Raw genomic sequence first — 16,492 nt, 5'->3', positions numbered from 1 at the left:
TTAATAAAAACTAATAGTATAGAATGAAATCATAAAGCAATATTTCACATATGGTAATTTTTAAGAAATAAATTTAAAGAATATATTAAATATTAGCAATTGAAAATTTTTAAATTGTTTATTCCCTAACATGTATCATCTTGCTCATATGTCTTATAGTACAGGGATTAATTTTTATATGTGGGATTCTTTCATTCATTCATTCTTTCAACACATTTACTGATGGGACACTGCTGAGTCCTTAGAGTACAAAAATGAATAAGCTCACAGCTGGGTGGAGCAGAGAATTCCTCTCATATCCCCTCCTTCCTGATGTACATTAAAAATAATTCAGTTAGGTTGGTCTTATAAAACAGCAAGCTCACTCCTAGTCCAGCACTTTTCCATTTGGTGTTCACTCTGCCTGCAGGACTCCTATGTGGCTAGTTCCTTCTAATGTCTGAAGTTCAAATGATACCTCCTGTGCCTATATTCTGAATAACTGATTTAATATGTTACACAGTGTTGTTGTTACATAACATATGTTTTAAAATTATACTTAATACACTCTATTGTTCATCTAATCCTTTAATATAATGACATAATCTGGATTTTTCTAAAGAGTGAATCTTCATATGATGTATATTAATGGCATATAGATGATGTTTTCTTGTAACAACAACACTGTGTAACATATTAAATCAGTTATTCAGTGGGTTAACCTATTGTTGAACAAGACTGAGATTTCTGAGTAATACTTTTGGTAACTGCAAGAATAATAGCTACAGCGGTAATTTTCTGGGTGGGTTAGAAGACATCTAAGGATTTCCTTCCCTAGCTAAATTTTTGGCAAGTTTTCAAGTTAAAACCCACCAATATCTGCTCATAGATACTCATCCATAGCTGCTAATATTCATCTCTCAAGACGACAAGCAATGATGAGAAAGACAGATGCAGTTCTGTACTTATGGGCCTCATAACTGGAAGGGGAGACAGAAGTCTCACAGATACACACAGTTACCTACTAATAATTCCGAGAAGCATGGGTAATACTAAACCAAGGTGTTAGAAATAGAGCATAGAATTTCAGATTTAAAGTCAAGTGCATTTTATACCTCATTGTGTAGGCAATTACATATGAAAATGTGATGTGCCTTAAAGTGTATTTTAATTTATAAAGATTGTAGTTATTGTGTTATATATGGTGTCACTTGAGTATTAGTTTGATTATTTAAATAATGCATCATGACAAACTAATATTTAACTTATGTGTTAAGATTTTTGGACATGTTATCTTAAACCCAAGGTGAGAAAAGTAGATATATATCATTATGAAGTGACATAAATTAAAGGTATTTATTTACAAACAAAATACATTCCTAATTTTTGGTAAGAACTTTATTAGAATATGTGCATATTTATTTGGGGGGATTATAAAGACCCAACTAGCAAGATGCTTTCATGAAAATTTTTTTTCTCATATTTTACAGTGTCACAGATGACAACAGAATTACTCTGAGACCAGAAATGGCTATCCTAAAGTTTACAAATGGTGAAAGTGTAAGCCCTGTACCAAACCACAGGCAAAGTTATGCATGTTTGCTCTCAACCCAAAAGCAGGGATGAGGAGGAAATATTAACTAATATCCGTGTTCCTGACAGACATTGGCTAAGGGCTCATTCTCGATGAAACCTGAGTACTAGTACAATGAAATGGTCTTATTACTTTTATACGGAAATGAGGCTTAAAGAAATTAAGTAACATAATTTTTCCACAAGTACCAACGTGCAAATACCATTTTTCAACCAACACCAATACCAATGACATTAGTCAATAGCTTTGAAGGACTTTGGACGATGTTTGCCAACCCTAATTGCCCTCAGGAAGGACATGATTTATGACAGCTATTACTAAATAAACTAATTTGTTTGTTCATGTATGAGGTTTCTTTCCAAATATAATTTGAGATAATATGGTGACATTTAAATATTGTGTGGTTTCCAAACATGAAAGGTATGACATCAACTCTGTGATGCCCTTTTGTCTATTAAGCATGTATAACACTTAATAAGCATTAGTATGAGATCATACTCCTGGAATAGCCATTTATTCAGCACATATATAGTAATATGGTGATTTGGTGAACCAAGCAATTTTTCTAGATGATGGGAATATGACAGACATAAAACCCTGTCACGATGGTGCTTATGTTAGACTTTTCATTTTTTCTTTTTTTTTATTGTAGTTGATATACAATATTACATTGGTTTCAAATAGATGACACAGTTATTCAACAGTTACACACCTTAATAAATCCTTACCCCAACTAGTGTAGTTATTATCTGTCAACATAGAAAGATGTTATAGAATTATTGACTGTATTCTCCATGCTGCATTTATACCCCTATGACCAACTTATATTATCATTAAGATTTTGTGTCTCTTTATCCCCCTTACCCACCCCACCTATCCACCTCAATCCCTCCCCCCCATGGTTATCACCAGTCACTTCTCGGTGTCTGTGAGTCACATATTTCTATACAATAACAAGGTGGGTATAATTAACATAGCAAAATAAATATAAACTTATAACAAGAGGCTATATCCTCAAGATTTCAATCATTTTCTTTATTACTCAATACATTTTTACTTTCGATTTCCATTCTTATAGTGTTAAACACAATATTTGACTTGATGGTGAAAATGTAATTACTACAGAAAGTAATTGCCAATCTGTACGAAAGATGTTTTAAACTTGCAAACATAGGGAATTTCAATGAGACTATAATGGGCCAAATAATTAAGTCCTTAATATCAGGGGATATCTTAATTTAGTCATTTTTCTTAAATACACAATTATCAAGAAATTACTTGCTCAGACTCATATAATTTTCTTCATAATAATGGCAATCACATTATGACAAGGAATACTAAACCTATTATTATCATTACACACAAACATTAAGTAATTTATTTTCAAGTACACAAATTTGTTTCTCTCTGATGGGGTTTCCAGAATTCTTTCTCCCAATGTCTCTGAAAGAAACTAATCTGATTAATTTTGTAACAGTGCAGTTCATAAAACCTCCCAAGTGTGATTGAGCATCAGGGATTACTTTACAGTGGTTAGTACTGTTTTCTGCAGTCATAATGACTTAATCATTTTTTTAGTGGATCTAACTAGATACTAAGGTATTTTTAAAAGGGACCTGGAAAAACTGCAGACCAGACTCTCCATGTCACCACTGAGAAGATCATGTGCTTTCCTTCCTTCCTCTCCCCCACTCCTCCACTTTTAACACCTGCAGCGACTACTATGTTTTGACAGTATGGTAGGATCACACTCTTGTAGGCAAGTCTGTTATGGGAAGATGTCACTGCCAATATAATGTGTGCATATAGTTTAGTTTCTACAGGTATGGTATTATCATAGCTATTAAAGACCCTAAAAAATATTTGTCTCAGGATTATTTACCACTGTCTTTTGGGAAATAGGTTTGTCAATCTCAATCCATAAGATATCAAATAATGAATAATACATTTAGATATGGTTTAAATGTATGAAGATAACAGTGGCACACATTCAACTTCTCCCCCAACTCACAAAACAAAAGAAATTTAAAAATAAGAATGAACCAGAATGAGAGCTAGTAACTAGTGAGCCTAACCCTCTGCCTTCAAAGCCTCTCATTTTTCTTAGGATGAAACAAGAAATCTTGACACTGTCTTCGTGGCCTACCAGACTTCACAGAATCTGACTTGGATTTACTTCTTGGACTCCCGACAGAATTGCCTCCTTTTGGTTTTTAAAACTTAGTTTTCTTCCTACCTTAGCACCTAATTCTGCCATGCTTGTTGCCTTGGTACCTCTGCATCGTTCAGATCTCAGCTCTCAGTCACTTTCTCCAGAAGCTTTCTTGAATATCCAGACAAATCAGGCTCCCTTTGCCTGGTTTTGCAGCACCCTAAAGATTTATTGTTTGGAGCTTTCCATAGACATAGACTGCTTCATTTTACTTGATTTAGGAAACATGACAATTTTAATCCTTAATATTTAATGCAGTGCCCTGAAATAATATTGGATGCACACACATGTAATAAATATTGAGGGATTTTTCTTTTCTTTGGACCACAGATTTAAGTTAAATATAATCCATAGTTTATGGAACATTGTCATCTATGGATCCAATAGGCATATTTACTTCTCATTTTTTTATTTCTTTTTATTCTCACACCTCATTCCTATCTCCTTTTTCCATCAAAGGCAACCATGCTAATACATTTAGGGAGTGTCTTTTAACTAAACTTTTGTGGTACCTTTTATTGTTATTTAGCAAATATCCACTCCTTTTTCCTCCAATCCTACCCCATTGGTTTTGGGCTTGGCCACGCAACATGTTTTGGTTAATGGAACATGAGATACTGTGTGATACGCAAGCAGAAGCTTTACATGTGACTATGTAATTAGGCAAGTTCTCTTATGATCCTGTCCTTCACTGTGTAAAGAGAAGTGCTTGGTCACAGATCCCTGAATGAAGAGGCATGTGGAGTAGATATGAGCTCAACCTTCAGCAAAAATCCAAGGCCAGCCTACATTTAGCTGGCTCAAAGACCCATGAATAAAAATATAAATCATTGTTATAGTGAAGCAGTGACAGTTTGGTAATGTTTTACTATGCAGCATTTTAGTAGGAAAACCTAATTGATGCTATATTGTGTGGATTTTAGCTTTTTTGCTTTAATGTTACATATGATATTCTTTTCTTTTTCTTACAATTTTCACTGAATATTAGGTTCTTACATTTCAACCTTGTTGCTGTGGTATAAAAAATCTTGACATGCTAGAAGTTCACAGAATACTTCACACTTAATCATGATCACAGGTGTATGGGGATCTCTTTGATGTGTTAGTCAATCCCCATTCTAGTTGATGATGTTCCTGATACTGAAGTCTTCCTGAATTCTTTGGTGTTCTTTGACTCTGTAGTAAAGGTGGCTTGGGGTTAGGGAGAGAATGGAGGTAAAGGGTTCTACGTGATTGTGCTGGATGGAAGAGCAGGTGTGATGCCAGACCTGGTGTAGCGTGTAGTGATAATGGTTGTCTGGTCAAATAGAAACCTGATTACAAAACACTCAGCTCCAGTACTTACATTTCCAACACACCCTGGGAAGAGTCAGGCTGGGAAAAAGTTGTCACAGTGATGGTTCAGAGACCCAGTTCCTTCTTCACTGCTCCCATACCTTATACATCCTCCCTCTCCCCCTTGCTCAGTTTACTGGACCTTCGACCTTTACAAACTTTCCCAGAATGCAGAAGGACAAAGAGAACATAACAAAATACAAACAATAAACATAGAAGACAAACATCAGAGATCCAAAGCCTGAGAATGACCAGAATAAACATAAAAAACTATGACAGATAATATTTACTGAGTATTTATTATATGGCAGGCATCAAACTACTCCACATAAATGATACTGTGTAACCCTCACACAATTCCACCAGGTAAGTACTACTTTTTTTAATTGTGATAAGAATGCCTAACATGAGATATACTTACTCCATTAACATGTTTTTAAGTGTACAATACAGTATATTGTTAGCTGTAGACTTAATGTACAGCAGATCTCTAAAACAATAATCAAAACAAAACAAAACAGATTAAAAGATGGAAAAAGGACTTGAATAGATATTTCTCCAAAGAAGACATACAAATGGCCAACAGGCATATGAAAAGATGCTCAATGTCACCCATCATCAGGGACAATACAAATGCTAACTACAATGAGATATTATCTCATAGGATGGCTATTATAAAACAAAGATAACAAATGTTAGTGGGGAAGTGGAAAAATTAAAATCTTGTACACTATTGGTGGGAATGTAAAATGGTATGGCTGCTATGGGTAACAAGAAAACAAGGTTCCTCAAGAAATTAATCATAGAACTACCATATGACCTAGCAATCCCACTTTCAGGTATATGTAAAAATAATTGAAATCAGGATCTTGAAGAGATATTTGCAATTCCATGTTCATCAAAGCATTATTCAAAATAGCTAAGACAAGGAAATGACCTAGATGTTCATCAGTGGATGAGAAGATTAAGAAATGTGGCATGTATATACAGTGGAATATTATCCAGTCTTAAAAAAAAAGAATAGAATCCTGCCATTTGCATGGATAAATTTTGCATTTACCCTGTTTGCGGAGAACTCTTCTATCATGAGGATATTATGATAGTGAAATAAGCCAGTCAAAGACAGACAAATTCTGCATGATTTCATTGTATGAAGTATCTGAAATTGTGAAATTCATAGAAGCAAAGAATAGAATTGTGGTTGCTCAGGGAATGAAAAAAGGAGTGGTTGCTGTCCAAGGTGTATAAAGTTTCAGATCTGGTATTTTTTATTTCATTTTACAAATGTGAGAACTCAATGTCAGAGTGACTAAGTGAATTGCTCAAGACCAAAAGGTGAGTCGGTAGGAGCCTTAGGAATTGAAATCAGCCAATCTCACTCTAGAGTCTTTACTGGAAGCCACTTAAAAGTTTCTTGGGATGATGAAATATTTAAGTTTTCAGATTGAAAAGATAATCATACATATACCACATACAGTTAATTCAGAAGAAATATTATATAGAGAGAGATTAATTAATTAATATAGATTCATACTTTTACAACATTAAAAACTAGAAAATAGGACAAAACATGTATAGTTTTAAAGGGCAAAGTTTGAACCCGAGACTCTTCAAACTGTATGTTATATGTATAAGCAAAATAAAATTTCTTGTGTATAAGAACTCACAAGGTATCTTTCTAAAAAACTGAAGACATATATGAGTAAACTAAAAGATGAAACAAAATCAAGAAGTTAAAAATGGATGCTTGAGAATATGAAATGAATCATAGTCATATACGAATCATAAGTCATATGTAGACAAATACAGGAATAAATATAAGTAGTTGTTGTCAGTATGTCTGGGAAGTATAATTTAAATAATACAAGTAAATTTTATTGAGAATGCAGATAAGTAATTATTTATAGAAAATGTAATAAAAATAAACCAATAGAGTCAAAATCAAAAAATTAATCTATATATAAAAGCCACACCCAAAAAAACTCTAGAGAATGAAATACACAAGGGTAAGCAACCTTCAGGAGAACAAGGGCTAATTTACCAGGAAGGTTACCTATGAGTTTCTAATCAACACATAGCTATGGCCCTCTACTTAGCTTACTTTCATTCACTTTGTCCAGCCTGCAAAAGAAAAAAACAAAACAAAGCAGATTTCTTTTCTATCCTGCCAATCTCTCCTTTCTCTTGACATTTTCCATTCTTCAGTTTCATACCATCCTCCAAAGGGCATACATAATCTGAGGATTTATTTCCAAATTATTTTGTTTTCTGATTATACTTTCTCTCTTGGAGAATGTATTTACCCTCATACCTTTAAGCGTTATTCAGCTGGCTCCCACTCCACATTTCTTCCTGTACCTTTATCCCCATATTTTCTACCTGATACATCCCTGTCCAATGCAGCAATCATCTCGGCATCAGTCAAAGCAGCTGTGGAAACGTGCAGTATCTGCCTCAGGGTCTTCCTCACAATATTGACCTGTTCAAAGGAATCCTAGCCCCACCCTGCCTTCTGCCTCCAGTCTCCTCTCAGCACTAGGTGTTACGTATTCCTGAGTCTGATGAACCTACCATTCTGGGCAAGAGGTAACCTTCTTGGCAGCCCTGACATTCTGGCTCCTGGGTAGATGTGGTATGATGGCTAATAGATAATGGTGAGTATAGTTACGTTCTGATTCAGTTCTCTCAGCCTCCATGCCTGGGTGAGGGAATTTGGACAACTTCTATTATACTACATATGGTTGCGTTTAGATGTTTTGAAAATAATTTAATTTGTCCTGATTGATCTCATTATTTTCTCCTTAATAAAAGCTTTCTTTTTTACCTACCTTATTTCTATCAATTAATATAAAAAATATCTTTCCCACTCTTGATTCACTCCTGACTGTGCTCTCATTCTGTGTGTGATCTTCAACCTCCTGCCCAATCACAATTAATTGTTCCATTTCAATCGCTATTAAGTATTTCTATTTTCTCCATTTCCATTGTACACCTATTTTTTTATACATAAATGAAACCAATAGCTGCTAACTCATCACCTAGCTATCATTTATAATCTCATCCAGTGAAGACACACATTACAGGACATTAACTATTCTATTATGCAGCTTTGATTTTTGTCACTGTCCTGTCGGAAAGTCATCAGTAAATTTCCATTTTCCATATAATAAAATGGTTTTCATAAAACCATATCTGCCACATTTCCTGTTTACAAGTGAGTCTCTAAAGGCATTCCTAGTGTATTCTTTTAAATAGTTAGCATTTATTGAATCAGACATAGTTCAAATCATGTTATACAAATTTGTGAATATATGATGGATATTTTTGACTATGAAATTTTTGGATACATTCCCTCAATCATTTTCTTCTACTGTTCACTCAAATGAATCCCCTGCATTTTTTAAAGGTGAATTCCTGTCCAGGGCAGGCTCAGAACACACCAGAACACATTCATTTCTCCATTCTTTGAGTAAATACAGCACTTCTTGGCATTTTTCATATACACTATCATGGCTTAGTTTCTGTCTTTATCTTGTCATAGTCTTACTTATTATATCCACAGTAAATGCTTTCTGATTTATTTATTGATTCAAAAAGTATTATGAAACGTCTCTGTGGTGCAGGCACATTTGGTGATTATGGGTATACTCCCTGTGTATTGTCATCATTTAAGGATTTGGAAGAATTGTGGAGTTGGGAACAAGAAGACCGATACTTACCCCTGGTCTAGTTTTGAGGGTGTTAAAGCCAAGAATCTAGACCATGAGAAGCCAAGATATTCTGTCAGAGGATCTTTTCTCATTTCCTCTGGCAAGTAATTTAAAATAAAGCACATCATTTAAGTCATAAGGAAGGCCTATGAGTGAACCTTTGAGATAACCTGTTATATTTCAACTCAATTCCCTTGGAAACCTCTTGTTGAAGTGCATGAAACCCTAATCCCATGAGGTTCATTCTCATTTAAAAAAATAATATAAATCCTTGATGTATCTATCACTTGCTGACACTTTTGCAAAGGCTAAAAAAACCCTTCAACTTTACAGATATTGTCATTTATAAAAAAAGTAAAAAGCTCCTTTAGCCCTGGTAAGTGTGGTTGTTTCTTAATTAGAAGAGCAACATTTACATTTGAAACATTTAAATCTAATATTGATCTCAAATAATGTTAACAATATAATTGCTCTTGAAAGGAAACTATAAGCCACAAAAAGGAAAGAAAATGACACAATCTTAAAACACTTAGATAAGCCTTTTCTAGACATTAATCATGTATAAACTTTCTCATAAAACCTTCCCTTTTGTACTCATTTACACTTTCAAATCTAATTATAACCCATTGTTATTTTAAAGATCAAGTCCCAGCTGTTTCATGGTGTGCTTTCTTTCTAATTAAGTATTTGAGACCAAAGGGACTCAGACCGAGGCTACATCATCATCTCAATTTTCACAAGCTGACATGAATCATGAAAATAGTTCTTGATTATTTCCCTAACAGCTTTGATGTGAAGGGAAAAAAAAACAAAACACAATACTGAGCTAAGTACATTTTCCCCACATGCTACAGGGTCACCAAATATGGTTAAGTAGAAACTGATCTTTAACACCAGAGCTTCTGCTACATTGCAGGCAATAACCTAAATCAATACAGCATAACACCAGCCAGTATGTGGTAAGTGATAAAAAAATAGGTATGTAGAGATATCGATGCAAAAATGATACAGACCAGCCACAATATCCGGAGATAAAAATACAACCCTTTAACAGTCCTGGACCTGAATAATTTTAACAATTACACACAAAGCAAATGAGCAGAAACTGTGGGTAAACACAACTGGTGCTTTTGTTCTACTGTTATACCCTCTGTTAATGACTATTAACAAGAATGACTATTTGGAGGGTTAAGCATTAATTTTTTCGTAACTACCGGACATTATTTGGTGACATCATGACATTCTAATAACACACAAGTTATGCATCAGTGATAAGAAAAATGGAGCATTTTCCTTACACTCTAGAGATCAACAAAAGTACCCTTGACTGATTGAGAAGGATGTTAAAGACACATCTCTGAAAACACTTTAAAAATAATTCCTCAGGTAGCTTGTCTCAACTCAGAAAGGCTGGCATAGCTATCAAAATCTCAACAATGGGGAAAATAATACCCCTCACACTTGTAATTTCTGTCCTTTTATAAAAATAATTTCTAAGAAAGTATAGTAAGAATACTTATTGATTTTTAAAGCCAATTACCTCTGAGAACTTATAAGATCTTTTTTATGGGGCATACTTATTTCATAAATCAATATCAAAACCTGAAAGAAAGAACACGTCGATGTCTAAATAATTCTCACACTAGTACATGCAAATAAGAAGCTCTGTCAAAACTGCTAATATTAGACATGTTTCAATTATTGCTTTACTTTAAACAAGAATCTTATGAATCCCTAACATGCATTAAACGGAAAGAACGATACAGCAATGAGAAAGCAATCCTCTGTGGGTTCCTCATACTTTCTTTGAAATGAGAAAAATGTAAGCTTCATGTATTTCTTCCAGTTTTTCAGTGTCCACGTGCTCACAAAGGACACTATTCTGTCAGGCATTTACACTGCTTGCAGAGAACTCTTCTATCATGGGGTTTGGCCTGGAGCTTCAGAAAGAATAAAAATATGTGAAGGGAAATTACACTTGCCATTTTGTTTTGTGGAAGTTTGCAGTCAGATTTCTCTGGTGAACAGAAAAAATGGTTAGCAATTTTTCATATCCAAAATGATCAGTCATTCACTATTCACATCTATGGTGAACTACGTAGGTTAATGTTGTCCCAAAAGCAAGGCGGAAAATAAAATGTCCTAATAGCAGTAAATCAGTGGGGGGGAAAAAGAAAAATCCTGGAAGGCTTTTGTTTCTTCTCCCTCTTCATTGTGCATTAGTTTTGCACATGCATTTTATAATTCTTGATTTATATTCAGCAAAGACGCTTTCTCTGGCTTTAGGAACTCATCCAGTTTCTCCGTCCGATGCTGCAAAGGATTTTGTTGTTATTTCCGAGTTTAAAATGGGTGGTTCTCACTTCATTCAAAAGAAAGATGCTGCCTTGAAAAAGATGGCTGATCTCTAGAGATGAACATTCTTACTGCTGAATTATAACAAAACCTGTTCTATGAGGGTATAGGAGTTGTGCTAAACATCATATATGAATCACCCCACTTATTTCACAGCCCTCAAATGGCCATATGTAGGTAGGCTTGGAGACATTAAGAAACTTTCTCTGAGTCACAAACAACTAAATTTCTGAAGATCTGGCACATTTTTTTTAATTCTGAAGAGCTTAGACACAACTGTTAATTTTTTCATATATTCAATTATTCAACAAACGTTTCCTAACAGACTAAGTACCAAGCATAGAGTTAGATGTGGGAATACAAAGAATTTTGATACTTGCCCTCAAGGACATTACCTTCTAGATTGGAAGAGAGACCATTAAATAAACATAGTGCCACCGCAGGTCCTTACAGCCCCAAACAGAACAACTGACGCAGAAGCCCTGAAGGATATGAAATTGAAACTTTTTCTAATTAATAAATGTTTATAATTGTAACAGAGTAGAAAACATTTGGCAAACCCATCTAAAAAATACTTATTCTGTTTATGGCACCAACCTAAAATAATAAAATTAAAAATCAATCACATTTTTCCAAATTGTGTAATATGATATTTATCTTTGGAAAATTTTCATGGACTTGAGATTTTATTTCTGATTGGCTTAATTATGCTAATTTAAGGAACCCAATTTACAACAATGACTGAAAAGCTCAATACTGAATACCAGTTATACCTAAAGATTGTTAGTGTTTGAAAGATCAAAGCAGAGTCTGATAAAATATATATCCACTAACTGAAATAAGCGCGCTCAGTATTCCAATTGAGTGATTGGCATCCACCTTTCATCTTTTGAAAAGCTAGCATTGGATATTAAAAGTTAAAAACTACTACTGGGAATGCAAACCTAAGAACTTCTTCCAAAGAAATACAGAATTTGAGCCTGGTAAATTTCCTCAATAGAGCTTCAGGGAGTAAAACCTGGGCCTTCTCTCTAGATAAACATTTCAGATAAGTAATATAAATTCTTTGAACAGACAATAGACAAAGACAGCTTCTCTCCTCTTCGCCTACTTCACCCACTCACCCCTCCCTCTGCCCCTTCCTCATAGTAACCACCATTGACAGATAGTATCTACACTAGTCCAGGTGAGGATTTAATCATGTATATAACTATTGAAACTCTATGTTGCATAGCATACTTGAGACCAGTATAATATTGAGTACCATCTATAGTTAAAAAAAAAAGACAACTTCTCTCATACTGGTGGAGCCATCTGAATATTAAACCAGTTATCAGGGTCCCAGTTGCCAAAGGTGAAGTGAGGATTTTGCTGTCTATGTTAAGACTGATTTTCTTTTCATTAATGCCATTAAATTTAACACTATCTTAAATTCTGTGCTAACCAAAATTTCTTCGATATACGAGTATGCTAAGGTGCTGTGTTTGCTTACACTCATTGTAACAGTGTGTTACAGTGTCTCTGGGCAGTTCCATTTTTTCCTACAAGACTGTCAGTTTCTGGTGAACAAAAATGGTTAGCCCAATGATCAGTATGGAGCTGGTGCTCAAATACGTGTCCTGAATAGAACTGAATGTGTATTGTTAATTTCAAAGTATTTTTGTACCCCTGACAGTTTACTTCACAGGCAAACAAACCATAATTTCACATTCACCATCTCTATTAGTATGTTCAAGTTATGAATTTTGCCTATCATATTTCCCACGATACAATAAATCAGTTTCAAAGACATCTTAACACACTGGAGAAAAGGAACTTCTGAGTGAAAGGTCATTGCTTTCATGTTAACATTATTATTTTTCAAGACCTGATAGTCACAAACAACTTTATATGGTTTGCCACAGCTGAAGTTGAAAAATGTTATGACTACCAGTCACCCTTGATTAAACAAATGGCATTACATAAATACTATTTACATTAGCAGTATGAAACAGAGTCACATCACTCATAAAATTCAGGTCTTCTTTCAATTTTCTTACCTTTAAAAAAGATTTATTTAATACTTCTAATATTTTTCTGGAATGTATCAGTCTCTCATAGTATGAGCTCACTCAAAATAAAAAATTTATATCTTCATCATTTGTCTGTTATAAATATAACTGGCTAATATTTATGAAGGTCTCAAGTTACTTTAGAGAGCATTTTTATATAGGTACTCTTATGGCTACATGCTATTTTCAATACATTAATATGATAACATTAAGTAAAATTTACCTCACTTCTGCTATAATATATTTTCATTAAAAACCCACTTTCTTGTGAGGTACTATGGGATATCTCAGGAGAGGTAACATTCTGAATAATAAGAGAATCTATAAATATGGTCTAAAAGCAATATTAAGATTTCAGTTTACCAAAATTGACACACTCAATATAAGTATTATGCCACATGTTGATTTAGAGTTTGCTAACAAAATAGCCATAGGTGAATAAAATGGAAAATACATAAGGATAATACCTAGTGTGACTAAACTAAATTTACACAGTTCCAGATAAAGAAACCAAATGGTACCGATTCTAGATGTGGATGATTCTTTTTACATATATTTATCATTAGTGCTAGAGAAATTGGTAAATAGTAAATTTTGAATTCGAGTAAAACAAAAAGCATATCCTTAATTGTCTAAACTCAGTAATAATCATTTCTAGGATCTGTACCTGTGGCTGCAACAGGCAACAGTACATCAAATTCATGAGGAAATAAGAGTGAAACTCATACAAACCGCCTATGCTGTGTTGGGAATTGGGTCATTTCTGAGTGTGAAAGGTTGTCTTCACTACAATTCAGAGTATTAATCAGTGTCTTGTACTTACAGCAGGGTCTGCATCTTCAGCGTGAACTGTTGTGATAGGTGTGCCTTTGACAGCATCTGGAGCCACCATTCCTTTGTAGATTCGTTTAGTAAATATGGGAGGGTAATCATTCATATCCTGGAAAACACAATTAAGGGTTTAGGGCTCTGGTTGAAACTGGGTTAGGTACACAGTTGCTACACTGGCTCCATCTCTTTATATCGCACAACCCATTTGCCACTGTTGGCTTTCTATGCTCCGAAGTCCATCATTCTCACTTCAGAATGGCACCCTAGAGGAAACTGCCATCCTTCCTATGTGATGTTAGTGTGTGTGATATCAACTGAAGGCCGTTCCATTCCAGTACATAATCTGTCACCATTGTCTTGCCTCCTCCTACCCCAAAATATACTTTTAGAGATTGGAGTAATGCTTGAAACTTTCTCTGAAGATACTTCTAATGGTATGATGTACTTAAACTTTGAAAACAAGAACAAATTTTATAAAAAGTGCCATTTTATGAGATAGGTGTAGAAGATGGTGTTTGTTTTCTTATTGCTTTTTTATGAAAGCTCTTACTGTTTCTGTTGCAACTATAAATTCTTTATCTACTTACCACACTAATATATAATTAGAACATTTCAAATGTAAGCTGAAATATCCCTTAATGCCATCTGACATTTTTATAAATGTATAAATACACACATATAATGCACACCACAATTCACATAGGGCACACTACAGTAATGACACATAAGACCAAATGTTCCTATAGATGGAAAAGTGTTAATTTTCTTAAGGATCTTTTCAAAGTAATTTATAGACATCTATCTTATTTTCATAATCCATTGATACAAGTTCATTGTTATTTATGTAGTTACTCATTAAGTAAATATTCATTGAGTTCCTCCCGTTTTTATGACCCAGTGCTAGGCACTGGTGATGCTGTGGTGACTTAAGAAAAAGATGTCTCTGACTTCATTTCCCTTGCTGGCCATCTGACAGATGAAGGTCCTAATTCTGCAGACAGATTAGTAGCTTTGTCTAAATTAATCTACCTATCTGGCAGAGGCAAACTCATAAATCTGGCCCCATGAGAGCAGGACCATTTTTTTCTCAATCATTTTATCTTTTATGGAGAGTAGTGTATCTGTCATTTTCTTCTCAAAAATCATGCTTATTAACATGTATGATTTATAATCTTAAATTTATTTATTTTAAAATAGCCCTTACATCCTGCATTGTTTTGGGTATTTTGGGTTAAACGTATTTGGCCCCAAAGCTGTATTTGTTAAATATCTTATTTTACCCATCTTTTTTTTCTCACTTGCTACTAAAAACTAAATGAAATTACGAAGTCTTTGATATCTGCTCTGATAACAGCACTTTTCCTGCACACTGTCAATTTGAAACACACTAATTAACTGATTATAAACGCTGTTTTGCAAAGCGGGCATGGTAATTATCTATTACAATCAAATACAGGTTTCTTTTATGTTGACAGCCGAGTTGTGAATATCAAGAACCTTCAGAATTTGGTTAAGAAATAGGAGGTCTTGAACTGTAAGCAAAATTGAAATATAAAAAATATCATTTCCTCTGTTTTGACATTCAGTTTCACCATCTCCCTATGAAATAGAAGACTTCCTTTATAAATTATGGACTTCAGAATATGACCAGTCAAGGAACCTAGGTAGTCCTGGTTCCCTATAATGAGGGTGTGTGGGGTACTGATCATGAGTTCCAAGTAAGGGAAATATATATATATGTAAAACATTTTCATGCACTCTTTGTCCTGCTCTTTTCAAGAATGCCAATTAATTTAGTCAGTGAATCTCATAACTAACGGGGTAGAAATCCTCTTGCATCCTTAAACTGTGACTCCTGATGATTAGGAAAGGAGTCTCCACACTGCAATCTTTCTGTTCATGAGTTTCCAAAAACTCACATAAACTCAGTATGTTTCTACCAATTTTCTTCTTTTTCCCCCAGAGACATTTAAAACCTTAATGTTACAAGGTACTTTTGAATAATTTGATTCTTTAGGGGAAAAAAAATGACTTTTGATTTTTCCAGTTATGACCTATAGTTACTAACAGTGCTGAATATAGTGGCCTTTTTTTCCTGGGAAAATATTTACCTTCTAACCAAAAGCACAATAGACATTTTTAGAATGTGGCCTCATAAACCAATTAGACACAAACCTGCAGCTGTTGATAGCTAAAGACACTATTAAGAGACTGGTATAGCTCCCACCCTCACCTTTGGTTTGCTTGCCATTGACATGATAAAGAATAAATCAATACTGCTATTGTAACAGTATTTCTTTTTATGGTACATTGTACACATTTCGGGGTCACAATCTTTTTTTGTGGTGAAGATGGGCAGCCGGTTGTCTGTAGTTCTTGCACAATGCATTATTTCAGATGAGAAAATTTATTGAAATGCAATGCC

At 34.3% G+C, this 16,492-nt stretch overlaps 1 protein-coding gene across 4 annotated transcripts in view; it reads right to left on the bottom strand.

Moving 5' to 3' along the window:
• The window catches only part of PCDH15 (protocadherin related 15), a 1,663,341-nt gene that overhangs the window by 173,970 nt on the left and 1,472,879 nt on the right, over positions 1–16,492 (bottom strand). For all 4 annotated transcript variants that reach the window (XM_073241042.1, XM_073241040.1, XM_073241039.1 and 1 more), the window contains one exon: positions 14,060–14,176. In XM_073241042.1, the coding sequence (XP_073097143.1) occupies positions 14,060–14,176 (117 nt within the window). The remainder of the gene's footprint in view (positions 1–14,059; positions 14,177–16,492) is intronic.

This window comes from Manis javanica, chromosome 7, assembly GCF_040802235.1.
Source record: "Manis javanica isolate MJ-LG chromosome 7, MJ_LKY, whole genome shotgun sequence".
NCBI classification, from domain to species: Eukaryota; Metazoa; Chordata; class Mammalia; order Pholidota; family Manidae; genus Manis; species Manis javanica.
Note: the sequence above shows the minus strand (reverse complement) of the source record. Positions and strands in the feature narration are given on the sequence as shown.